This window comes from Octopus bimaculoides, chromosome 12 (genome assembly GCF_046866305.1).
Source record: "Octopus bimaculoides isolate indiv1 chromosome 12, ASM4686630v1, whole genome shotgun sequence".
NCBI lineage: Eukaryota > Metazoa > Mollusca > Cephalopoda > Octopoda > Octopodidae > Octopus > Octopus bimaculoides.
In genome coordinates, this window is record NC_142939.1 from 7,396,253 (window position 1) to 7,422,565 (window position 26,313).

At 38.2% G+C, this 26,313-nt stretch overlaps 1 protein-coding gene across 2 annotated transcripts in view; it reads left to right on the plus strand.

Moving 5' to 3' along the window:
• The first annotated feature begins 243 nt into the window (after nt 1-243).
• LOC106870424 (serine/threonine-protein kinase mTOR) overlaps nt 244-26,313 on the plus strand; it is a 70,321-nt gene continuing 44,251 nt past the window's right edge. For both annotated transcript variants that reach the window (XM_014916489.3, XM_014916491.3), the window contains exons 1-15: nt 244-418; nt 4,491-4,777; nt 10,007-10,242; nt 11,058-11,159; nt 12,259-12,357; nt 12,845-12,979; nt 14,178-14,240; nt 15,045-15,212; nt 15,620-15,735; nt 16,399-16,578; nt 17,774-17,902; nt 18,782-18,939; nt 19,569-19,640; nt 24,511-24,629; nt 25,317-25,410. In XM_014916489.3, the coding sequence (XP_014771975.1) occupies nt 4,555-4,777; nt 10,007-10,242; nt 11,058-11,159; nt 12,259-12,357; nt 12,845-12,979; nt 14,178-14,240; nt 15,045-15,212; nt 15,620-15,735; nt 16,399-16,578; nt 17,774-17,902; nt 18,782-18,939; nt 19,569-19,640; nt 24,511-24,629; nt 25,317-25,410 (1,894 nt within the window). In that variant the 5' untranslated portion in view covers nt 244-418; nt 4,491-4,554. The remainder of the gene's footprint in view (nt 419-4,490; nt 4,778-10,006; nt 10,243-11,057; nt 11,160-12,258; nt 12,358-12,844; nt 12,980-14,177; nt 14,241-15,044; nt 15,213-15,619; nt 15,736-16,398; nt 16,579-17,773; nt 17,903-18,781; nt 18,940-19,568; nt 19,641-24,510; nt 24,630-25,316; nt 25,411-26,313) is intronic.

A 26,313-nucleotide genomic window follows, 5' to 3' on the forward strand; every position in this document is an offset into this window, starting at 1 on the left:
GATCCCATTTGCACATGAACAGTTTCTTGCATACAAACACACCCACACATACATACATACACATATACTCATTTATTATTTGTTTTATATATATATATACATATATATATATTTATGTAGAAGTGTGTGTTTGTGTACGGGCGCACACATATTTCTTTGAATTATTTAATATATATGTGTAGCAATAATCTCGTATAAACGAGAGCTTGAACGAAGGAGTGTATGTATATGTGTGTGACTTCCAGACGAGATCTCCCATTAATCTATGGTGCAGGTAAACAAGGCAGCTGTATGCAATGTGTAACATTCATAGAAGCCTTTTAACACAACCGCCTTCCGATCACAAAGTTTATTTATCATTTCCTGGGGAATATTCAACTCAGATATGTTAATTTGGACGACATGGGAGATCTTTAAGGTAAGCTTTTGTTTAGTAAATGGTTAATAAATGTTCCATCTCTGCTTGATTTCAATGTACATTTCACCCTGTTCCCATTTAAAAGAAAGAGATAAGAAGATTATTTAAAATATACTCTTTAATGGCAAATTTTTAATAATTATTTTTACCATTTAGAAAGACAAGCCTGCATTCATGCCGATGTTCTTTATCCATGCTGCATTAATTATTTTAGATGATGTTTCAAGAAAAGAAAAGCTGAACCATTTATAAGAGAAAAACAACAAAACCATTTTTATTAATGTTATCATCATCAGCATTATTATTATTATTATTATTATTATTTCGTGTTTTCGGGGTTCGTGAAATAAGTACCAGTTGAGAGCACTGGTGTCGATCGCAATCCGTTATCCTCCTCCCACTAAGAATCTTAGGCTTTGTGCCAAAACTAGAATGAATAATAGAGAAACTATTATTATTATTAGGAACTGTCGGAAGTCTTTTCCACTGTCTGTCTTTATTGGGTTATAAAAATTTAGGAACCACAAAATAATCGATCTCGTTGCTATTCCCTCGTCATTTGCATATTCAAGATTCCTCCTTAAATTTTTCGCTGCTTGCTGCGGCTTTCACAGATGACTGACACTATATATCCACACATGCACACACACACACACTATTATGCACTCAAAGAAACCTGCTAGAAATAGCAAACGAATTCCCCTTAAATCACACCCTACTGTATTCTTTAAAATAGAGCTATATTAATGTAGTCCTGGATACGCTCTGACCAGAAAAAAAAAAAAGAATGCCTTTCATTATAGGCGTGTTCTATTAGGGTTAATCAGAGAATAAACTACACACACACACACACACACACACATATATATATATATATATATATATATATATATATATACATACATACATACAGGAGTTCCTTGATGTGCTGGAAATAGCAGCCAAATTTCCCTCGAATTACTAATTAAAAAAAAATATTATATTGGGACATTGTATTTCGGGTAATGCATCTCTGGATACGTTAGTATTAAAGAGAGAGAAAAAGACTAGATTGTTACAGCTGAAATGCTTTTAATTGTAGACGTGCCCTATCAATTTCTAACCTGGGGGTTAAACAATACTCACACACATACATGCGTGTGTGTCTATGTTCAGTGCTTCATTAAACCTGACATTCAAAGCACCATCGGGGTCGGCTTTGCTTTAATATGCAAGTGAACTACAAGCAGTGGACTCCAATAACTTCATCTTTAACATAGTGTGTGTAATATCTATCTATCTATCTATCTATCTATCTATCTATCCCCCCCTCCCTCCACTTTTAACAGTGGATTTGCTTCAGCTTTCGTGAACAAAAACCGTACAAAAATCAAAAACTCAGAATGCGAAAAATAAAAACATGTCGCAAATTAAATAATTATCATTATTTTGTCTATTTTGAAAGTCTTCTTGAATGACATAAATATCACTTTTTTTCCTTTCCCTATAAATATGAGACCTTTAACCTACGCAAGAAATGATTTATATAAACACACACATCTCGTACAAGAATTTTCTGTTTGTGTTTTCGATTTCAAACTTTGAAATTTGAGTTTTATGTTACTTATTATGTCGGGGTTTAATATCATTTCTTTTCACTTGCGTCACTAACGCTAGGGAGAACGGCGTAAACATCATCAAATATTCGCATCTCTCTCTCCCGTTTCTGAGATATTATGTTCATGTGAGAAATATTCCATTATGTTATGGCTTACAGATAGAAGTGGTTGTCTGTGTACGTATCCACATGCAGATACATCATACATTTATATACATACTTGTATACAACATGCGCACATGCGATATATGCACTCCTACATAACACATTCACGCACTAATATAAATTATATATATATATGTGTGTAAATATCGGTATGTGTATATATATATATATATATATATATATATATATATGTCTATACAATTTAGATGTAAAATAATTTTATTGAATATGTTTTCTCTTGTGGCTTAACTGTCTCCTCTCCTCCTCATTCTGAGCGGAGTGAAAGCTTAAGTCTACATTGTAGAGACGAATGGTTCAAGAGAAGAGATTAAGTCATGTACAAAAGATCTGTAAGGTCAGAATTGGCAGTGGATTCGGTATAGGTAGGTATTCATCAAGGCTCTTATCTGATTCTGTTGAAGAGCTGCAAGAAAGATTCTACATCTCGTAGAAAGATTTGGAATTGTTTGGTAGGTAATACTGCAAAGTTGAAAACTAATTAATAACAGACAACACAAAATGTCAGCGCCATGCAGAAAGTGGTCTTGTTTTGTTAAAAGTGTTGATAGGGATACAGGCACAAGATCAAATTTCCAGGACCTTTTGGTTCTAAAGTCTTTCTGAATTAGTGAGGGGTGGTCAACTTGATCAACACACCCTAAATTAAATTAAATATTAAATTTATTTGAATAATTAAATGAAAAACAGGTGTTCGTACATTAGTGTAAATTAGTAAAGATTATAAGAGGTTCCAGACCATCAGTGTCTGGAAGGTTAGTGTTGTACCTGTACTATCTACTCAGTACAAGATACAAGTGATCAAGATTTGAGATGACATATTCACAAAGAATCAAAGATTTTAACACCAGTTAACCTATGATCTTAATGGCTAGTTGACAGTCAATTGTTATATTGGTGATATGCTTAAGTGGTGGAGGTAGAAGCAGTAAGAATCTAATTGCGCTAGAATAAGGTAGAAGTAGGGGTTTATAGAGCTAGGAAGGGTTGTTTTTTTAGGGGAGGAGGCAATGCCCATGACACTTTTAATGGGTTTGCTTGACTAGTTGGAAGGAGCAAGCTGTTAAAGTAGTGACCTGGTGCTTGAATGCTTACAAAAAAAATGGATTCAGCTAAGAGCACCCAAGGTGCTAGTTGTTAATGTCAAACTGGGTCACAAATTTGTCCCATCAACCAAATTAGTTATGGCAGGATTTGAACTTAAGCTGCAAAAAACTGAAACAAATAGAGTAAAGCATCTTGTCCAACATTCTTACAGTTCTGCAGTTCACTGTCCTGGATTGATACTTTGTAAGCCATAAAGTTTCTCTTCACAAATGCAAGTTGTATGGTAGTAAGACATGGGATGTGGGGTTTCAGTGTGTAAAGTGTGCATAGATTTTAACCTCCAAAAGCCCTAATGGACCCCAGTTGAGAACCATTGACGGAGAGACTCCCTTATTGGTTTGGTTTAAATTTTTTAATTTTATTTGGTATGCAGTGATGAGGCCAACACTTGAAAGTGAAACATTTTAGGGACAGAGTCTATGTTGATTTAATTCTTAGTTTAATGTGAATTACTGAGAGTAATGAAATATTAGGTTTGCTGCTAGCATCCTTCTAGCCTCCCCAACTCCTGTACCACCTTCAAACCTTTTCAATCTTTACAGATATTGCCTTCCTCCTATCTCTTTCCACACATATCCTTGCAAACTCCCATCCACTATTACTTGAGTTGCAACAGTGAATGACAACTACAGCTACAGCTTCTGTGTTATCTGAGGCACTTGCTCTCTCAGTTATCAAATTTTCAAACTGGACTGCCGTGATTGTCACCAACCATCTGATGTGGTCAACATTCATGAGGGATGTGGTGAACTTGTTGGTCAGTGCCAGCTCAATCCACAACAGGTGAATGCTCCCACAAGAACAAGTACTTGAGGTGCCACCTGGACACCTCATCATCACTATCACTTTGGAGGTACTACCAATTAACTTGTTCACTCTCTCCTAAATATGAGTAGCCAGGTAGCTCCTCTACAGCAAGAATCTGCAGTACCAAATTCACTTAAGGCATTGATCAGTTCATGCCTATAGCAGAAAACACTTGTCCAAGGTGCATGTGGTTGCACAGGGAGCTTATTAACCACACAGCCATTCCTACACCTATGACACACAATGCATGTATAGTTTTGATATCATTAGGTGTTCAAATCATACTAAAATCACGCTGTTTTACTATCATGAAATTAGTGTTTTCCTGTTTAAAAAATGTTTCTTATGCTGTTTAATAATTTTTTTTTTTTCTTACAGATTAAACTGGATTGAAAAAAGAAATTTGGGCGGTGCCTCTGTGTGGAGAGACAATTTTACCAAAATGACATCCAAACATATAACTCCTTTTATTACTGGCTTACGTAGCCGCAATGACGAAAGTCGACTGGCAACAGCCTACGAACTTTATCGTTATGTTAACACTGATGTTCCTGAGATGCCTTTAGATGACCAGAATGCATTCATTGATGAGATTAACCACAATGTCTTTGAGATGGTATCCAGTAGCGAAGTGCATGAAAAGAAAGGAGGAATTTTGGCTATTGGTGAGCAGAATTGTCTCTTTAGTGTTTTTGTCATTCTTTTTCAAAATATCCATCTTAGATACCCTTCAAAAGAATTTTATATATTTGCATGAATAATTTTGGCAGTGTTCCAGTATGGTTAGTATTAGAGTAATTCAAACTAATTTCTTTGGCATCCATGTTCTTTACGAGACCATCAGTCTGTGATGTGACAGTGGGGCATCCACTCCAGGGTGTAGACCCCGGTAAGATTGTTTACAAGTACTTAGGCAGCAGGTTTCCTCTCCTCAACAATGTTAGCTAGGGTATGGGCAAGGGCTGATGAAGTTTAGCACCAGTTCCATTCTGGCTGGATTTGCCAGAATACAAACCGCAGCACAATCTATGCACCCGTCTCCACATGTGTGCCATTTTTCACGTGAATCCACCCATCCGTTTGGCTGTGAACCTCAAGACAAGAAAGAATACAATGGTCGCCCATGTCCAATTTATATTATAGATATATAATCATCTTCATCATGATCCTTTAACACCCATTTTCCCTGCTGGCATGGGTTGCATGGGTTGACAGCAGCTGGCCAGTGGAGGAGCTGTCTAGACTCCCATTGTTCATTGTACCATGGTTTCTACAGCTGGATGCTCTTCTTAACACCAACCACTTTACAAAGTGTGCTTGGTTTCTTTATGTGCCACTGGCATAGGTGCATCTACATAACACTGGCACAAGTGCATTTTATGTGGCACCGGCACTTCTGAAGGACAAGCCTATATGTATGAAAGACAATGATTTAACTTAGCTTGGTGTGTCTTCTCAAGTACAGCAAATCACCACAACTCTCGGTCCCTTGTCATTTCCTCAGTGGGGTCCAGTTTCTAAATATCCACACATGCACACGTACGCACGTAGCCTAGTGGTTATGGTGTTCCATTCATGATCACGAAACCTGTTTTCAATTCCCAAACTGGCAACCTTATTCGAAAGCGTCAACATTGCAAGGAAGTGCATTGTTACCAACGGTATATAGTATCTCATCTGGTTCATAAAGATACACACGCACACACAGGCAGACACACGCGCAGACAGACAGACTGAGACAGAGAGAGACACACACACACAGCGAAACAGAGAGGCACACAGAAATAGACACATGCACACACAGAAAGAGACACACGCACACACACATGCACAGACACAAACGCACAGACACACTCAGACAGACTCACTCAACACAGACAGACTCACTGACTCTCTCTCGCATACACACATACTCTCTCTCTCTCTCTCTCTCGCACACACTCTCTCTCACGCACACTCTCTCTCTTTCGCACACACACACACACATATATGCATGCATCCCTTATTCTAGATTTATTCTCCACACCTTTAATTCTGTTGCAGGATTTCAATATCTCTACACTATTAGTTCTCTTGCCAATTCTGTGAATTATGTTGGAACAGAAAAACACAAGAGAATGATAGTCTGAAAAATATATTTAAATGTTCTCTTCCCCCTCCCTCATCTCCCCCCTCTCTCCCTCCTCCCCTCTCATTTCAACTTTCCTTTAACAATTGGAACTAAAGTACATCCATCCATACAGACATACATAACTCGTAGTCTCCTGATGACAATTATGGTTTCTCTAGACATACTTAAGAAATCTGCAATGTGCTACTGTTTCACTTTGACTGACATTTTCTGTTCAACACAAAAAAGGAAAAAAATATTTGCCCAAAATAGAATGACATGGCATTTTGTGTGAGCAAACTTTCTTTTCTTTTTCAGTCTATTGGACTGAGATAGCATTTGAACACTATTGTGTAATGTTTGAATTATTAATTTTTATGGTTTATAGATTTGACCTTTTAAATGTAGGACTTAGATTCACTTCAAATGAGTTAGATTCTTTCAACCACTGACTTTTTCTCTAAAGATATTGGCTTTATTGATAGGAAAAACAAAAAGGCTGTGGAGGACATTATTATCTCATTGTATGCAGGCTTCCAAGTTAATATTACATAACATTTTAATGTCCACTTTTCTATGCCTGCATGGGTCAGGCAGAATTTGTTCAAATTTTCTACAGTCTGTAGCTCTTTTTCATGCCAACCCTCATCTATTGACAAGCCAGTTAATATTTTTGCATAGCCAGACATGTGTTGATGGAAGATTGGAAATGAAGGTTACTATTTGTAAGATGATAACACTCCTTGTGACTATCATATGATGTTAAGAGAAGGAGACACACACACACATCGACCTACCAGCCAACTCGCTCCTATCGCAAAGCCTTGGTCGATCTAAGGCTATAATAGAAGTCATTCGCCTGCCATGTGGTCGGGAAACCAACTTCTGACCCCACCCCCCGTAGCCAAGTCTGTCTAACCAAAATCACAACGTGTGCAGGAACAAGATAAGGCTTAAGCAGTTCATTTTTCCAATCTTGAGATCTTGGGATCAATTCCACTGGTTTTAACTGGTTGTTAAGTGGTGGCGGGGGACACAAGCATATTCATATGTACATACATATATAAATATATGATGGGCTTCTTTCAGTTTCCATCTACCAAATCCACTCACAAGGCTTTGATCAACCTAGGGCTGTCCAAGGTGCCATGCAGTGGAACTGAACCCAAAACCATGTTATTGGGAAGCAACCAAAATTTGAAACAATTAACAGAGGTGTGTGTTGTAGGGGGATCAGCAGTGTTGATCAGACTTGTTGGAATCACATAAATGAAAGTGATGTGAAATGTGGTGATAAACAGTGTCCAAAGTCCTCAGCATTGTGTGTAAACTGTGGCTGTGATGTTTAAATCGTAATAAAACAGTGGTCATAATGTTGAACATTCAGAAAGTATGTTTTCAAGCTGATTGACACAAGTGACAGTCTAGTCTGTTTTTGTTATTGACTCAAAGTATCAGTCCTACAAATTGTGTTGTGCATAGACTGCACAGTGTGATGAATGGATCAGTCGTTCAATGATAAGGATTTGGTCAAGCAAATCTTCATGTCAAAGTGACTGAGCAATCCACACACATCTTTTATTTGTTTCCATCATTGGACTGTGGCCATGCTGAAGGGTTTAGTCGAACAAATTGACCCCAGTGCTTATTTTAAGCCTGGTACTAATTCTATTGTTCTCTTTTGCTGAACTGCTAAGTTACAAGGATATAAACAAACCAACACCAGTTGTCAAGTGACGTGGTGGGGGGCAAACATACATAATTGTGTGTGTGTATAGGAGAGGCTGTCATTTTCCATCTACCCAATTCACTAATGAGACATTGGTCAGCCTCAGCCTGGGACTATAATAGAAAGTGCTTGCCCAAGGTGCCACACAGTGGGACTGAACCTGAAACGATGTGGCTGCAAAGCTTCTTAACCCCACAGTCATGTGTACTCTTACAATCAGCATGGCATAGTGTGGGACAGTGCTATACCTTTTGAATTTCAGGTACTGTCACTCAATAGGCTTCTTTACAGTTTCTTTCAACCCAGTTTCCTATAGCCAAAGCTATAGGAAATGACATTTTCCCAAAATACAACACAATGGGAGCAAACTTGGGTCTGTGTGCTGGTAACTGCACCTACAATGCATAATGTGTCTGGCTACTAATAAATTTATAGAGAAGTATTACAGCTTCATAAATATGAAACTGTTGGTGCATTGTATGTCACAGGAAAGATAACCTCATAGTGATATCGGCTACTTCAGAGACAGTTTGTAAAGAAACTGTAAGAGACTGCATACAGTTTGTTTTATAATATTGTACTGGATGAATTAAAGAATGGTCAACATACAAACTTTGTCACTATCTTTCCAAATCCTGCTGCAGTTCACATGAAGTTTTTGGTTCTTCAAAGTCATTTTGGTTTGAAAAATTCAACTTGTATGCAAGAAAATAGAGTAAATTTTTTTTTAATTAATTTAGCTTAAGTGTTAGATTGATTAAATGTTATAATTTGTTGAACATAGTTTCTTTAACCAAGTTTTCTCTCAACTTTTCTTTTCATGTGCCATGTCCTCAGGTATCAGTAATAATAGACTTCCATGCCAAAGTCTGAAGATTCATGATTTTTCTTGGAAAAGATACATGAATGTTTTCTTATAGCCTTCTTTCAGTCTATTTATAATTTACTCTGCTAGTCTCTTGTTCCCCTAAGCTAACCCTTGAGGTTCAAGACCTAAACCTTAGACAGGGGGACAGGTTCATGTGACATCAGGACAATACTCTCACTAGTGGGCCTGTGTGACACATGTCTGAAAGTTAGTCCTAAGTGCTGTATGGTTTAACCACAGGATCTTTATGCGATTTGACTCGTAGCTGGTGTCCTTGGCAGGTCGCAGCGCCTCTTATCAAAATGCCCTTGGGAGTAGTGGTGACAAAGGGGCTATTCTGGCCTCCCTGAAACTCGTAAGCTGGAGCCTCATCACTAAATACTGTTTAATGTCCCTTAATCCCTCAGCTTAAAGTACTAATGGGGGTGGGTGGGTAAGACAGATTTATGGAATTCAGCTGCAGAGATTTCTAAGTAGAACAGACAGAAAACTGTATGCCTAAAGATTGTTGGAATGTTATACTAGGCGTTAATGTTTACAATATTTGGCTAACATTTTTATTGGCCTCTCTCTCTCTCTTTCTGTCATCTTTAAATGCCACTCAGTGTCTAAGATTACTGTGTGCAGACAGTACATGTGTATATGATTAAATTGTATTTTTAATAAAATTCTATTATTTACTGAATATAGACGTGGAATGCTGTATATTTCTCCCCGAAATAGCCAGCTACTTCAAAGCACATAACTATTTTCACGTGACATCATTACACATGGCATATTTTATGAAAGTTACTGAAATGCAATTGTGTTTATTGGTTTAACCATTCAACATTCAGATTACTGTGTCAAACATAATGCTTATTTATTCATGTTGTTTTCAATTAACCGTGTATATATATATAATGTATATATGTATGTCTTTCTATCTGTCAGTCACCCACAACTATTTGACATGTGGTCTTTGGTTTGTTTATGTCCCCTGTAACTTAATGGTTTGGCAAAAGAGATTAAGAGACTAAATACCAGGCTTCAAAAACAAAAGTTCTGGGGTTGGTTCATTCTATTAAAATTTCTTCAAGGCAGAGCCCTAGCATAGCTACGTTCTAATGGCTGAAGCAAGAAAAAGATGAAAGATTTAACTGATTTGTTATCAATTAATAACGATGTAATTTGTCTTTATTTTACAGCCACCCTAGTTGGTGTTGATATTGGAAATGCAGCTACAAAAATTAGCCGTTTCGCTAATTACTTGAGAAACCTTGTTCCATCCAGTGATGTTGGCTTGATGGAAATGACAGCTAAAGGGATGGGCATATTAGCTCTGTCTGCTGGTAACCACGCTGCTGAGTATGTGGACTTTGAGACCAAGAGATCTCTGGAACTTTTAGCTGGTGAAAGACATGAAGGCCAACGTTATTCAGCAGTAAGTAAACACACATACAATGGCATATACCCTTGATAATAAATTAGCCTAAATGGTGTCTGCCTGCATGAAGAATGGTGTGTATTTGCAACTGAAGAGCGGCATTATTGATTCCAGGTTTTTGTTTGCAACAGTTATAAACTTGGTACAAAACATGTAACTGTTTTGAAACTGGAACGATGTACTACAAAATTGAACCACTATGACAAGATTCATCTTAGTAACATTTGTTTTTATATTAAGATTTATATCTTATCTTTGTACAAAGAATTACTATTAATTTTAATGTAATTTTGTTTAAAATTGTTTGACATTTTTTTTTATCATGTTGGCCAGAGAAGCACTTCAAAAAAAAAAGAAAGACAATGTTCTTCCTATTTCTCTCCACATAACTGCAAGTATTACAGGCTATTGTCAGCCAAGCTGTTTGATGCATATCATTATAGAGCTTGCTGACTGGTTGTTGTCAAGGCCTGAACTCATGGCCTGTGGTCAAAATAATTGAACGTGTTGTTTATTGTGAGAAAATATATAATTTTATCACCAATATGGGTTAGATCCTATCTTTTCAAGGAAAATGGATTAAACATAGAAGAACTGGGCAATTTATGGGTTATTGTTTTTTGATTTTTTAACATAAGTAACCCACAAACACTGTTAATGTCACTTAAGCATTTATTATTTGGTGCAATGGAATTATGTCAGTGACCAGGTTGCTGTTGATATGATACAAAACTTTTTTTTATATCTTTTGTTTCTCTCTTGAAATTGTTGTAAATTAAGGAATCCTTCATTTGTTTCTTTCCTTCCCAAAGGTCCTTATTCTGAAGGAGTTGGCTACTTTTACCCCAACATTCTTTTTTCAACAAGTTCCACAGTTTTTTGAAAATATCTTCAATGCTGTTAGAGATCCCAAGGTAAGTTGTTGTTAAGTCTAATTGTCTACTGTTACTTTTTTTACAGTTTTCCTTCATTGAACCCTTGTCCCTGCTGGAGCATTGCTTTCACCACTCCAACCAATTATTTCAATCTCAGTACATAAAGGTACTTCTTTTATTGAATGGATTTTAGAACAACCACAAAGCTGATTTTGGTAGGATTTGAAGTCAGAATGTAAAGAGAATTAACCAAATCCCAGAATATCATGACTCATTCTCTACCAAACCTTCATATTTCTTTCTTTTTATTGTTTCTTTTTTTAATTCTAGAAATTACCTGTTTATACATAACACTTTAAGTAAAAGCAAAGTAAATATCTTTAATTTCAACCCTTTTGTTACTGTATTTCTAACCAAAATACACCTTGTGTTTCTCAATAAAATTCTAAAATAATCTTGAATTTTGATTGGTTTCAAAGCAGAAGTGTTTTTTATTGTGATTTTTGGAACACGCTTTAACAAAAGGTTCTCAACCAAATGTGTTTAATAATTTTTGTCTCATTTAATGTGTAATGTAGCTGTTGGTGTGGCTGTGTGGTAAGAAGTTTGCTTCCCAACCACATGGTTTCAGGTTCAAGCCTACTGCATGGCACATTGAGCAAGTGTCTTCTACTATAGCCCCTGGCTAACCAAAACTTGGGAATGGATTTGACAGCACGCTCTGTAAAGTGGTTGGTATTAAGAAAGGCATCCAGTCATAGAAACCATGCCAAAATACACAGAAGAGCTTGGTGTAGTCCTCTGGCTAAGTAGCTCCTGTCAAACTGTTCAACCCATGCCAGCATGGAAAGCAAACATTAATAATGATGATGATGACAACGATATATATACTTATATGTAAGTGTGTATTTGTGTCCCTTATCTTGACACTGTGGTGAGAGTTGGAAATGATTGCTACTGTCATACAAGTAGTGTTGCTCATTTCCAATACATTTTGGAGTTGGCTTTTGAGGGTTGGCAACAGGAAGTGCATCCAGTTAGAGAAAATTTGCCTCAGTAAACTCCATCTGACTTATGCAAGCATGGATTGTTAATTTATTATAATTTATCCTAATAAATCTCTCTTGTGCTGTTCCAGCCTGCTGTCAGAGAAGCTGCCGTAGCTGCATTACGGGCAACACTTGCTGTTACATCACAACGAGAGACGAAAAGAGATCACAGTGAAGACTGGTACAAAGTCAGTAAACCTTTTCTTTCCTCCTTTTTCTCCTTTAATTCTTTCTTCCTTTCTTCCTTTCCTGTTTTCTTCAATGCTTTTATTCATGTAATTCCCTTTTGTTCCTTTCTTTACCTTTTGTTAACTTTTCTAAGTTTCTCTCAATTTGTTCTTCTATTTCCCAAGCTCATGTTTAGATGTTTATTAGAGCATTTTTTGTTTTATGGTCTTGTATCTCTTCATTTAACCTGCTTCTGGTGGGGTCTACTCTGATTCAGAGTAGTAACACCTCTCCAATAGGCCTACATTGTATATTAGTTCAATAACTAATATTTTCATTATTAAGCTACTGTTTAGACTGTAACTTAGATTATGTTGGAAGGTCTTGATTTGGGAAAGTTTAAAATGCAAGGTACTATCAGGTAGGTTCTTATAGAAAAGGTTTTAATTTGTTTATTGCAGAAATTGTTGTGAACTGATTTTAGTTTATTTTATTAATATTTGTTAGACTTGTCTAGAAGAAGCCTTGAGGCCATACAGTGATGCTCTTGCTAAAGAAAAACGTCTCAACAAGGATGATTGGCTGCATGGATCTTTACTGATAATCAATGAACTTCTACGATGCAGTAACATGGAAGGAGAGGTGGGTTCCCCCCTTCTTTTTCTTTTTTTTTTTTTTTTTTTTTTTTTTTTGAGTGTTAGTATGTTTTCTCTGCTAGAACAAAATAGCTGGCAAAAATCAGTAAAGCATGGAACTAAATGTGGTATTTAGTAACATCCTTTCACATATTAACATTCTGAGTTGTAATCCCACCAAGGTCCAAAATAATACACCATTCCGAGCGTGGCCGTTAACCGTTACCAACGTCGCCTCCCTGGCACGTGAAAAGACATTCGAGCGAGATCCTTGCCAGTGCCGATGGGCTGGCTCCTGTGCAAGTGGCACGTAAAACACACCATTTCGAGCGTGGCTGTCGCCAGTTCCGCCTGACTGGCCCTCATGCCGGTGGCACGTAAAACGCCCACTACACTCTCAGAGTGGTTGGCGTTAGGAAGGGCATCCAGCTGTAGAAACTCTGCCAAATCAGATTGGAGCCTAGTGTAGCCATCTGGTTCACCAGTCCTCAGTCAAAGCGTCCAACCCATGCTAGCATAGAAAGCGGACGTTAAACGACGATGATGATGATGATGTTTAATGTTCAATGAAACATGCTGGGGGAGTCAATATGATAAATTGTTTCATAGAAGGCAATGCTCCAGCATGGCAACAGTTCAATATCTGAAAACAGTAACAGAATAAAAAGCATGTTATGCATCCATAACGAAGGACCAAGATACCTGATGCTTTGAAGACCCATCCTCCTCCGCAGCAGAAGTGTTAAGGCCGCATCCCCTGGTGATGAGGATTGGCCTGCAAGAACCCTGTGCTGGTGCCTCATAAAAAAGTACTCCTGGCACGTAAAGACGCTTGTGCTGGGGCCATGTTAAAAGTACCCAACACACTGTAAAGTGGTTGGCATTAGGAAAGGCTCAATCTGGCCAGTTTGAATATAAAACTGAATGTTAGTGCCAGTTTAAATGGCATAGGGTTAATGAACTGAAATAGCTCAGCTGTGAGTCTACAATGATTGAAATAGTGGTAGTTGAACTCAGCTGTGAACCATCTAATTATAAGGAATTGAAAAGAGTTACAGCAGGGATTGTCCCATAAACCTTCTATTCTTTACTTCTAACCTATTATTGATTAGTTTAATTAAATTTAAGAGTTGAAAATACTGAATAATACTTTTTTTTTTTTTTGTTGATTTGTTTTATATTATTTTGTTTTTCAATTTCTTCAGCGCCTTCGTGTTGAAATGGAGGACTTGGCCATTCAGCAAAACACGTTTGAGAAAGCAGTGAAGGTGAGTAGGCTTTATACTCATTATGATTATCCATTTTCTTCACCTTTCTCTACTCCTTTTTATTTAGTTTTTTTTTCCTTTATTTCCTTCTCAATATTAAAAGATATGAAAAGTAAGAAAAAGGGGTTTCAAAAATGTAAATCTTATATTTTCCAATAATTACATTTTGTATTAATGTTTGTGAGCCTATAGCAAGACATCCATACTCCAACACAAAGGGAGTCTAAATTGGACAACATGTTTTATAGGTTATTATATAATAATAGTAATAATAATAATTATTATAATACTATTATTAAAAGAGTTGTTTCCTCTGTGTACAGCAAGATTTGCGTATTTATTCATATGTTCCAGCAGATTTGAATGCAGATATGCTAGTCACTGTTGTGTATGTCACAGCAGCACAACTTCATTTTACAATGGCAATGTGCTCATAACACACTCCACTCATTGGTGCAAGGATTCTTCAACACCAGTCAGAAGCATCCTTGGTCCTTTCAAGCCAATGGCTTTGTTTATGATTTCAGTGAACAAGCTGGTTGCTGCTCAGTGCTGATACCTGCCAACTGATAAACAAGCGTTCTTTGTATATTTATTCTTAATATATTATTCTACTTGTAGCAGAGTACAAAATATGCACATTTTCTCTTCCTCACCCTTTCCTCTTCAAATAGCTTTCCACAACCTATTGAGGGAGATTGTTTCTATGTTTGTTTCCAATTCAATTTAAAAATAAAGTTTGTTTGTTTTTTTTTTTTTTTTTTTTTACCTTATTTGAAATGTCTTTAAAAATTTTCTTTTCAGGAATTCTCTCCACGCCGCAGATCCCCTGCCAACACCAGTGGCTTCCAACAACTACATCAAAAGTCTCCTTTAATAGTCTTCGATGCATCACATGCATCAGCACCTCAGAAAAGAGGTCTCTTTGAAAGTAGAGTTTGCAAAGAGCTAATGACCAAAAACTATGACAAGGTTTCTACAATCTTTTTTACAATTCTATTCATTCCTTTTTTAATAATTTTATTTTCTTCTATGTAATGGAGTATTGTTTATAATTCAGTAAAGTCTCTATCCATCAAATCCACTCACAAGGCTCTAGTCAGCCCCAGGCTTGAAGAAGACACTCAGTGTTATTCAGTAGGATTGAACCCCAAGTCTTGTGACTAGCAATCAAACTTCTTAACCACTCATCCATTTCTCTGCCAGTCTGTGGTTGATAATGTGCTAAGATACTGGAGTAGGTTATAGGATATGGGCAGTCAGTTAAATTATTTATACATCCTGCCTAAAACAATAAAGACAAAAACACATCTTGTATTAAAATTGACCTTGTCAATGAAAATAGTTGTTGAAGAGAGCACATATGATCTTTATTACAGGTAGCTAACTTGGTTCATCAACTTTACCAAGGAAATCGTAGCAGCTATGTACAACAAGTCATGCTGAAAGCCATTCCTAGGTTGGCAGCTTTTGATCCAGAGTTGTTTTCCAGAACGTAAGTGCACCTTAACACTGTGTGTGTGTATACTCTTAATCCAAAATTTCATCGATTTGTAATGAAATCAAAATCTTAACTACATTCATGGTTTTTTTTTCTTTATTATTATTATTAAAACAAAATTTTAAAAGAATGGGCTTAACCCTTTAACACTTAAACTGGTCGTATTTGGCTAACATTTTCTACTTGTTTCATGTTAAAACTGGCCAGATCCAACTTCTTGCACGTACCCTGCAATGTCATTCTAAAAACAGTCGCATCATTGAAATTTCAAAGCTATGAGATGATGCATGATTAATTCTAAACAATGTGAATAAATAAATAAGCATTACATTTAACAGAATAATCTGGATACTGAAAGTTTAAATTTATATTCTTTTAATTTTAAAATAAATTTACAGTTGATGTTGTGCAACACCTGTGACTTTATTCAACTCTGGAGACTTCAGTTTTTAAGGGAACATTCCATTGAGCTGTTCAATGGTGACATTTTAGCATAATTAAAATATTCATTATGGTCATAAAAGTGGTGGTGGCAGCACTGGTTGTTTTTGTTAGAGTTCTGAGTTTTGTTTTTCCATCAATAAGATGGAATGTTAAATGATGATAATGGTTAAAAATATTTAGAAACTGTGAGGTTTTTCTGTTTTTTTTCTCCAGGTACCTTCGAGACACCATCGTATACTTGCTTAATGCTTTGCGGCGTGATAAAGAAAGGGCTGCAGCATTCCAAGCAGTGGGTCTCCTGGCAGTTGCTGTGAAGGATAACATCTTCAGCTTTTGCAATCGGATCATGGAGTTTGTGAGAAGTGCTCTACCACCCAAGGATTTACCACAAAAGTAAATAAAAACCACTTTTCATTTTAAGTCTCTTTTTGTTTTGGAATGTTTCTCTCCCTGGCATGTGATGGAATCTGTTTTCTGAGCATCTTTGGTGTTTATTGCCCCTGTGCATCTGCTGCACACAAAAACTATCATCCCAGTTAACCTTCCTTTGGTGTTGCTGCACCTCTTATGTGTCCATAGCTTACACTGGGGACATCTCATGGAGTTTCTACCCACACTTTTTCTGCAGATCGAGCAGGACCATCTACCTGAAGGTGTTTGTGATTTGTTCACCTTCCTACTTACTAGGACTTTGGTTTTTGTAACTTTGACTCTAAAGCCCTTTGATTCTAGACCTTGCTTCCACACCTGAAATTTCTTCTCTAGTTCTGGTAATGATTCAACTATGAGAGCAAGGTCATCAGCATAGAGGAGCTCCCAGGGACAGCCTGTCTTGAATTCCTCTCTTATTGCCTGGAGGACTGATGAATAAGAGGGGGCTGAGGTCTGATCCTTGTGAACCCCTATTTCTACCTGGAATTCTTCACTATACTCGTTGCTGACCCAAACCTTACTGACAGCATCCCTGTACAGCCCTTTTTAACCACTCACTCGTCTATCCCTAGTTTCTGCATTGCCCACCAGATAAGGATGAAAGCCAGTTTCATCTCTTGTACAATATTTACATCAGATTATGTTAACGAATATAAAAATTTTAATGAGACAGTAATGATTTCCCAGAAAATAAGAAAAATAAATTTGAAGGAACAAAAATCTAAATGAAGAGATGCAAACAGAAATAAAATACATTTTTCCAGATTTTTCTAATGTTGACTTTAGGAAGAGCATCCAGCTTTTGGCATTGTGACCCAGTGCCAAAGGAGACACTGGATCACAATGCAGTCCTTGAACCCATCAGATCCTGTTATACTGTCCAATCCATGCCAGCATGGAATGTGGATGCTTAAATGATAATAATCCAAAACTCAGTTGACCACCATTAAACTGTAACAAAATAGCTTTATTTCTGCAGTGAATTTTATTTTTTTCATCTCGCATTCTATTTTTAATAAAATATCAAGTTTCCCATTTTATTTTATTCTGATGTACTTATAAAAATTAGGAAGAAAACTGGAAGATTATCTGGTTTGTTTCATTGCTTGTAGTTGTCATTAGATAAATCTAATTAAAAAAGTATTTTGTCTTTCAGGAAACAGAAAGCTATCTCTGTGGAACCTTCCGTTTTTACCTGTATCAGCATGTTGGGGAGAGCTTTGGAGACTTCAATTGCTCGTGACATGAAGGACATCTTGGACTCCATGCTGTTCACAGGTTTAAGGTAAATGCTTAAATAATTTAATGATAGTTCTAACCTACTGAAATGTTGGTTGTTCTTGCTTTGGACCAGTCATTCTGGGACTCTGCATATTCTCTTATTTATGGTCATCTTAGAATGTTATGGTTTCTTATTTTTCATTATTGTTGTTGTTGTTGTTGTTTGAGTAGTGGGATGAATGGTAAGTATGGTGCCAGTATGCTTGTGTGATGTGGTCAAGATTCTTGTTTCTCAACCATGTGGTCTCAAGTTCAGTTGCATTATGCAGCACCTTGGGTAAGTGTCTTCTACTACATAGCCTCAGGCCAACCAAAGCCTTGTTAGTAGATTTGGTTGATGGAAACTGAAAGAAGCTTATCATTTATGTGCGTGGGTGTGCACCCATGTTTTGACATCACATGGTAGTTGTAAACAAGTGTCCATATCATACATGTAATGTTTCTTTCCAATCTGTCATGGGAAATATTACCATGTTTGGAAACGGGTAAGTGCTAATAACAAGAAAAGCATCCAGCTGTATAAAATCTGCCTCAACAAATTCCATCTGACCCATGTGAGCATGGAAAAGTGAATATTAAATGATGATGATCATCGTGATGCTAGAATAGATCTGCAAGACTTGAGATCTTGTGGGAGTTTTTTTTTTCTTTTTAGTTTGGTGCTTTAGGGTTCTGACATGACCACGGGTGGTATGTATTTTGCCCTCCCTTCTGTAGTGTGTGTGGGGGTTCACTAAAAAAAATACCATAAATCAAATTATTCTTTTTGTTTCTTGTTTTAATATCAACCTTGTACTTGGTCAAAGTGATATTTCCTTTGTTGTTTTTTGTTAATCATTTTCATCTTATTTTGTTAATTCAATTTTTTTCCTTTCTCCATCAGTCCTGCATTGACAGCCGCACTGCGGGATCTGGCTACCTATATCCCCCAGATGAAGAAAGATATCCAAGATGGGTTACTTAGGATGTTGTCCTTGATTCTGATTGGTCGACCACTTCAGCATCCTGGTGCTCCCAAGAATTTACCCATTGGGTCGTCTGGTAAGCAAACCCCGATTTTTATAATCCATGTTCTCATTAAAACTATCTCTTATTTCAGAGCTGCAGCCCCTTTCCTCTACCCATGTTCTCCTCTCAGTGTTTCCCTTCTTCCCTTCACATTCTCAAAATCTTACTTTTGCACTCACCTTATCCAGTCCTTTGTACTACTTATATACACACCTTCCTGTAACTTGGAGTATTCCCTGACACATCTTCCCTATCTTCTCTTTCTCTCTCTGGTAGCCATGTGTCTCCTATACAGCAAAACACCTGTTTCTGTCCCTCGGTCATACTTTAACCTCTCATCACCTGGTACTCCCTCAGTACTACTTTCCCTTCATTTGTGGGGGTCTTGTCTTGCAAGTTACTTGGTGACCTTGTTGGCGCCATGTAGAAAGCAACCAGTCCATTCTGTAAAGTGGTTGGCTTTAGGAAAGGCATCCAGTAATAGAAACCATGCCAGAACAGACATTTGGAAACTGGTGCATCTTTCTGGCTTGTCAAACTGCCCAATTCGTGCCAGCATGGAAAATGGACATTAAAAAGGGGGGGGGGAACTAATGTTATCTGTGTGTGTGAGAGAGAGATGCGTTATTGTTTACTGATTGTGTATTTATTTCCTTTTGCAGCTGGTAGTGATTCTCAAGATGACACTAGTATTACATTGGCACTCTCAACTCTGGGCAGTTTTGATTTTGAAGGTAAACCAAATTCATTTCTTTTGTTCAAGGCAATAACTGAAAACATTTTTGTTTTTTAAATGTTGTAGTGTTATTTAAGAGTTACAACTGTTGTATAAAAATTAACAGGTTTATTTGATCAGAGCTAATAGCTATCTTTAATTTGAAGACAAAGAGTAATGTTCCCTCCAAAATGAGAATATAGGCACAAAGACGTATGTTGTTTATCCTATATGTAAAGGAAATTAAACATTTTTGGCACCAACTCACCTGAATCTGTCCTTGGTTCAATGATACAAACTCCATGTCTTAAAATCATCTTAATTAAAACCTACCATCAAAATTTCATATTAATTTATATTCAAAACACCAGCTTAATAATGAAAAAGTTATTTTACTGAATTCATTATTATTTTCAAAATTATTTGAGCCAAAGGTATTTCAACAGAGATGTAGCAAAAGGGTAAATGTAATATCAGTACATTAAAAATAATTTATATGCTCATCATCATCATCATCATCGTTTAACGTCCGCTTTCCATGCTAGCATGGGTTGGACGATTTGACTGAGGACTGGTGAAACCGGATGGCAACACCAGGCTCCAGTCTGATTTGGCAGAGTTTCTACAGCTGGATGCCCTTCCTAACGCCAACCACTCAGAGAGTGTAGTGGGTGCTTTTACGTGTCACCCGCACGAAAACGGCCACGCTCGAAATGGTGTCTTTTATGTGCCACCCGCACAAGCCAGTCCAGGGGCACTGGCAACGATCTCGCTCGAAAATCCTACAGGAGCCAGTCAGGCGGTACTGGCAACGGCCACGCTCAAAATGGTGCATCTCATGTGCCACCCGCACAAGAACCAGTCCAGGGGCACTGGCAACGATCTTACTTGGCTTGCCGGGTCTTCTCACGCACAGCCCATTTCCAAAGGTCTCGGTCCGTAGTCATCGCCTCGGTGAGGCCCAATGTACGAAGGTCTTGCCTCACCACCTCAGCCCAGGTCTTCCTGGGCCTACCTCTTCCACGGGTTCCCTCAACTGTTAGGGTGTGGCACTTTTTCACGCAGCTATCCTCCTCCATTCTCACCACATGTCCATACCAGCGCAATCGTCTCTCTTGCACGCCACAACTGATGCTTCTAATGTTCAGCTTTTCTCTCAAGATACTTACACTCTGACGGGTATTCACATTGACATTACACATCCAACGGAGCATACTGGCTTCATTCCTTGCGAGCTTACGTATGTCCTCAGCAGTTACAGCCCATGTTTCACTGCCATGTAGCATGGTTGTTCGTACGCATGCGTCATACAGTCTGCCTTTTACTCTGAGTGAGAGTCCCTTTGTCGCCAGCAGGGGTAAGAGCTCTCTAAACTTTGCCCAGGCTATTCTTATTCTAGCAGCTACACTTTCAGCGCACCCACCCCCACTACTAACTTGGTCGCCCAGATAGCGGAAGCTATCGACTACCTCTAGTTTTTCACCCTGGAATGAGATAGAAGTTGTTTCCTGTTTGTTTGCAGTCTTTATTGCACCTGAACATCTGCCACAAACAAAAACTAACTTGCTAGTTAACCTGCCTTTGATGTTGCTGCACCTCTTATGTGTCCATAGCTTGCACCGGGTACATCTTATAGAGTTACTACCTACTCCTTTTCTACATACTGAGCAGGGCCATCTACCTGAAGGGGTTTGTGTTTTATCTACCTTCCTACTTATTAGGATTTTGGTTTTAGCTAGGTTGACTCTAAGGCCCTTCAATTCTAGACCTTGCTTCCACACCTGAAACTTCTCCTCTAGTTCTGATAGTGACTCCGCAATTAGGGCAAGGTCATCAGCATAGAGGAGCTCCCAGGGGCAACCTGTCTTGAACTCCTCTGTGATTGCCTGGAGGACTATGGTAAATAATAGGGGGCTGAGGACGGAACCTTGGTGGACCCCTACCTCTACCCGGAATTCATTGCTGTACTCATTTCCAACCCTCACCTTACTGGCAGCATCTCTGTACATGGCTCGCACAGCTCTCACTAACCATTCTTCTATCCCAAGTTTCCTCATTGACCACCAGATAAGGGATCGGGGGACCCTGTCAAAGGCTTTCTCCATGTCAACGAAAGCCAGGTACAGAGGTTTATCCTTAGCTAGGTATTTCTCTTGCAACTGTCTCACTAGAAATAAGGCATCAGTAGTGCTTTTACCTGGCACGAACCCAAACTGCATCTCATCTAAATTGATTCGCTCCCTAATTAGTTGGGCTATGACCCTCTCTGTAACTTTCATAACCTGATCTAACAGCTTGATGCCTCTGTAATTATTTGTATCTAAAGCGTCCCCTTTACCTTTGTAGCAGTTGACTATGATGCTGCTACACCAGTCATAGGGTATGACTCCTTCGTGTATCACCTGGTTCGTAATACGGGTGACTAGGCTATAGCCAACACTGCCAGATATTTTGAGCATCTCTGCAGTGATTCCTGATGGGCCGGGGGCTTTCCCAGTCTTCATACTCTTAATTGCTTTATCTACCCTGGTACTATCAACTCGGATAGCTGGTCCCTCTATTGGGTCGACATAAGGCAGGCTCTCTTTCTCCCATTCATTCTCTTTATTAAGCAATCTATCGTAGTGGCATCTCCAGACCTCTTTCTTTGCATCCTCATTTAATGCAAGCGTACCATCATCCATGCGAACACATTTCTCTCCTACAACATCACTATTCTCTCTCCTACACTGTCTTGCAACACGAAATACCTCGAGTCTTTGGTCCTCACGGCGCAGAACATTGGCAAATCTTTCCTTATCTGCTTCCCCTCTGGCTAAATAAACCTGTCGCCTAGCCTCCCTTCTGGCACATTGGTACAATTCCCTGCTACCACCGTTCTTCCAGTCCTTCCAAGCTTGTTTCTTTTGTCTAATAGCCCTGTCTACCTCCTTGTTCCACCACCACGTTACTCTGGGTTGGGAGGGGACCTTACACCACCCACAAATCTGGTCGGTGGCTTTCAACAGGTTGTCCCGCAGAAATCTCCAATTGTCTTCCACGTTGTATGATGCTATATCCCCTTCTATTTCGTTAAATGCTTCAAGTAACTTGTCTCTAAGTCTCTGTCCGTTTGCAGGGTCTTTAAGCTTCCACACCCTTCTTCTCCAAGCCTGTCTAATTCTGGGCACCCATTTTGCCTTAATCCCAAAGTCGCTAACTACTAATCTATGTTGTGGGGTACATTCTTCGCCAGGGTAGGTTTTGGCATTTATAAGCCGCCCTCTTTCCCTATTTCTGGCGAGGATGTAGTCGATTTGGCTAGAGTGTCTGCCGGAGCGGTAGGTGACTAGGTGACTGGCAGGTTTCCTGAAGTTGGTATTGCAGACCATAAGATTGGTTGCATCACAGAACTCCAGCAGTCTGGTTCCCTCCTCGTTGCGGGAACCGAAGCCATAGCCTCCATGTATGCCATGGAAGCCCCCAGCACGACGTCCGACATGACCGTTGAAGTCTCCAGCCACAAAGAGAAGGTCCCTGTCACTCGTCGACGAGGTAGTTTGCAAGAGGGTGTCATAGAATTGGTCTTTCAGACCATCTGGTAGCCCAGGTTGAGGTGCATAGGCTGAGATGACAGTAGCTAATCTATGATGAAGCACTAGTCTGATCTTAAGTACTCTGTCACTTACTCTAACGACCTTGATTACCTTATCCACCCATTTCTCCGCTAGAAGTATTCCTACGCCCCCGACCCCGTCAGTGTTCCCTGCCCAGAAAATCTTGTACCTGTGTTCTTTGCCTGTGAGGAACCTTGCAGAACCTCCTCTCCATCTTACTTCCTGGATGCAGCACATATCTACGCATCTCCGTTCAAGCATCTCAACAATTTCACCAGATCTACCTTTCAGCGTACCGACGTTGAGAGTGCCAATCCTAACAGTATGGGTGTTGGGGGTGTGGGCCTGTAGCCTGGGAAGGGGAAAAGCAGTGTCGTGTACCTGAAAAGAAAACTTGCAATTGGAAGAATTCATAAGCAAAACAGTACCTACAACCTGCAAACATTTCTCAACCGCCAGCGAGTAGATAGGGCTCTTAATTGTAGATTTTAAATATTTGAGAGACAACAATGCATAAATCGTAATTTTTTAAAAGAGCAATGAATTCTGGGTGATTAGAATATAACGTAGCATGAATTTAGGAAGCTTAGAAAATGAATAAGCATGAATTTAAGACAACAACTGAATTCAATTGAATTGAATAAAATTCAAATGTATAAAAAGAGATACATTGTGGGTGTAACTTGGTGAAAAACATGACAAAGGACTTCCACAAGTGGTGAGATGTGAGTTTGGAGAAGACTTTTTCAACCCCTGCAAACATGGAAAAACAGATTGGAAATTATGAAGATATATTTCTTAACCATCATATACCAATAATGCACAAGAGAAATAGTTAACAGATGATGTACAAGTAAAAACATCAATGTTCTGAAATCTTTTAGTTCCAAAGCCTTTCCCAATAACTTTTTTTTCAAACCAGGAGCAGTTGCCTCAAAATTTAAGAAGTATTAAATTTACTTAAATAGTTAAATGTAGAACAGGCACCTGTACATTAGTATAAATTATACAAGTTTATTAATACTGTACTATGAAAAAAAAAACTGGTATGTACGAGGTACCAGTAAACTAATCTGCTGGCTGCCAGAATTTGAAGTTCCTGCTCCTAGATTAGTACAAATTGGGAGAGGTTCTTGACCAGTATCCAGAAAGTCAATGTTTTATCTTTAATATCATTTATGAAATGATATTATAATGATGAAAATTAATGTTTTCACGGTTGGTGGGACTTTTTAAATTTGTTGGTTTCTTGTTTCATACATCTTCACTGTTTCTCCTTTCTCTCCTCATTAGGTCATTCTCTCACTCAATTTGTGTTGCATTGTGCGGAGAATTACTTGTGCAGCCGATCCAAGAAAATCCGATCTGAAGCAATACGTACATGTGCAAGACTTTTGATTCCATTGTTAACTGTGAGTAAATTTCTTCTCTCTCATTTCCATTTTTTCCCATGCTAAGATGAATAATGATTTTTATTACTTAATAGTTTTAAACAGGATGAACCTCCATGTTACTGAAGTGTGTACAGCAGGGGATTATAGGAATAAATGCCTGTTCCACAAGCCGGATCTTTTCCTTTTCAATGGCAGATCGAGAAATCAATTTTCTGTAACTAAGCACTTTCAAACTTCATATACTAGTAGAATGTGTCATATAAAACATCTTTTACTCTTAGTGTTGTTGAGAAAAGTTTCTATTTACGAAGTTATTTCGTGTTAAAGTTGTTGTATTTTGGTAATTTCAACCAATCAATGATGTGTATTCAACTGAATAAAATTACTGCCATTGTTTGTCAACAACAACTATCAGCACTGTATATTTCATTTGTCACTGTTATTTATGACGTCTTTTAGCTTTAGGGTTAGAGGGTTAGGGTTGGGGTTTTAGGGTTAGAGTTACGGAAAAAAGTGAAAAATGACGAAATTGGGGTGGGGGGCAAAAACGTCTTTCCGAAAATAGTAGCTGAAAAGCAGGAAAAGCAGGTCACTGTAATCAGCTAGCTCCCTCCCTCCCTCAAAATTTCAGGCCTTGTGTCTAGAGTAGAAAGAATTGTATTACTATTTTGTTTTAGCTTCTTTTATTTATTTATATTTTATTAGGCTCTTGAAGGTCAACAGAAGCATAGTATGAAGACAATGAACACAGTGGCTGATGTTTTGAAAAAATTACTGATAGTTGGTATCACAGATCCAGGTAAACATCCTTTGCTTTGTTTACTTTTCTATTTAATATTTTCATTTTATAATGAAGCAAATGTGAAATGATGTTGAACAAAGAACCCAGCAATTATATGTCTTTAGTTTTCCGTGACAGACATATTTTAGTACCTTTTTTTAACTATGGTCTAACTTTATACAGTTCTCTCATTCTTATATGTATACAAGCCATTTTTAGTTTAGGAGTACTTGTTTATTAAGACAAAGGTGGTAAGAAGGCAGAATTGTCAGTGCATCAAGTAAAATGCTCGGCAACATTTCTTCCAGTTTTTCATATTCTGACTTCAAATTCCATTAAGGTTAATTTCGTTCTTTCAGAGTCAATAAAATAAGCCCCAGTTGAGCAACTGGGGTTGATGTAATCAACTTCCCCATTCCCCACTAAAATTCCCTGGACTGGCTTGTGCGGGTGGCACATAAAAGACACCATTTCGAGCGTGGCCGTTTTCGTGCGGGTGACACGTAAAAGCCCCCACTACACTCTCTGAGTGGTTGGCGTTAGGAAGGGCATCCAGCTGTAGAAACTCTGCCAAATTAGATTGGAGCCTGGTGTTGCCATCCGGTTTCACCAGTCCTCAGTCAAATCGTCCAACCCATGCTAGCATGGAAAGCGGACGTTAAACGATGAACGATGATGTATGAAAATTTGAAGCCATTATTATTAGAGCAGTGATTTGGCAGAGTAGTGTTAGTGTTGCAGCCTACCTGATGTTAAGCCATATCACATGTGATCCATTTCAAGCCTATTTTAAACTCTTGGCTTTGCTGAGGAGCTCTTTTTGTTTATTTCTATAGGGACACAAAGGCAGTCATTTCAGGTTTTTATTTCTATTGTTATTATTTTATTAATAATGATGTTTAAAATATATTGAATACTTTT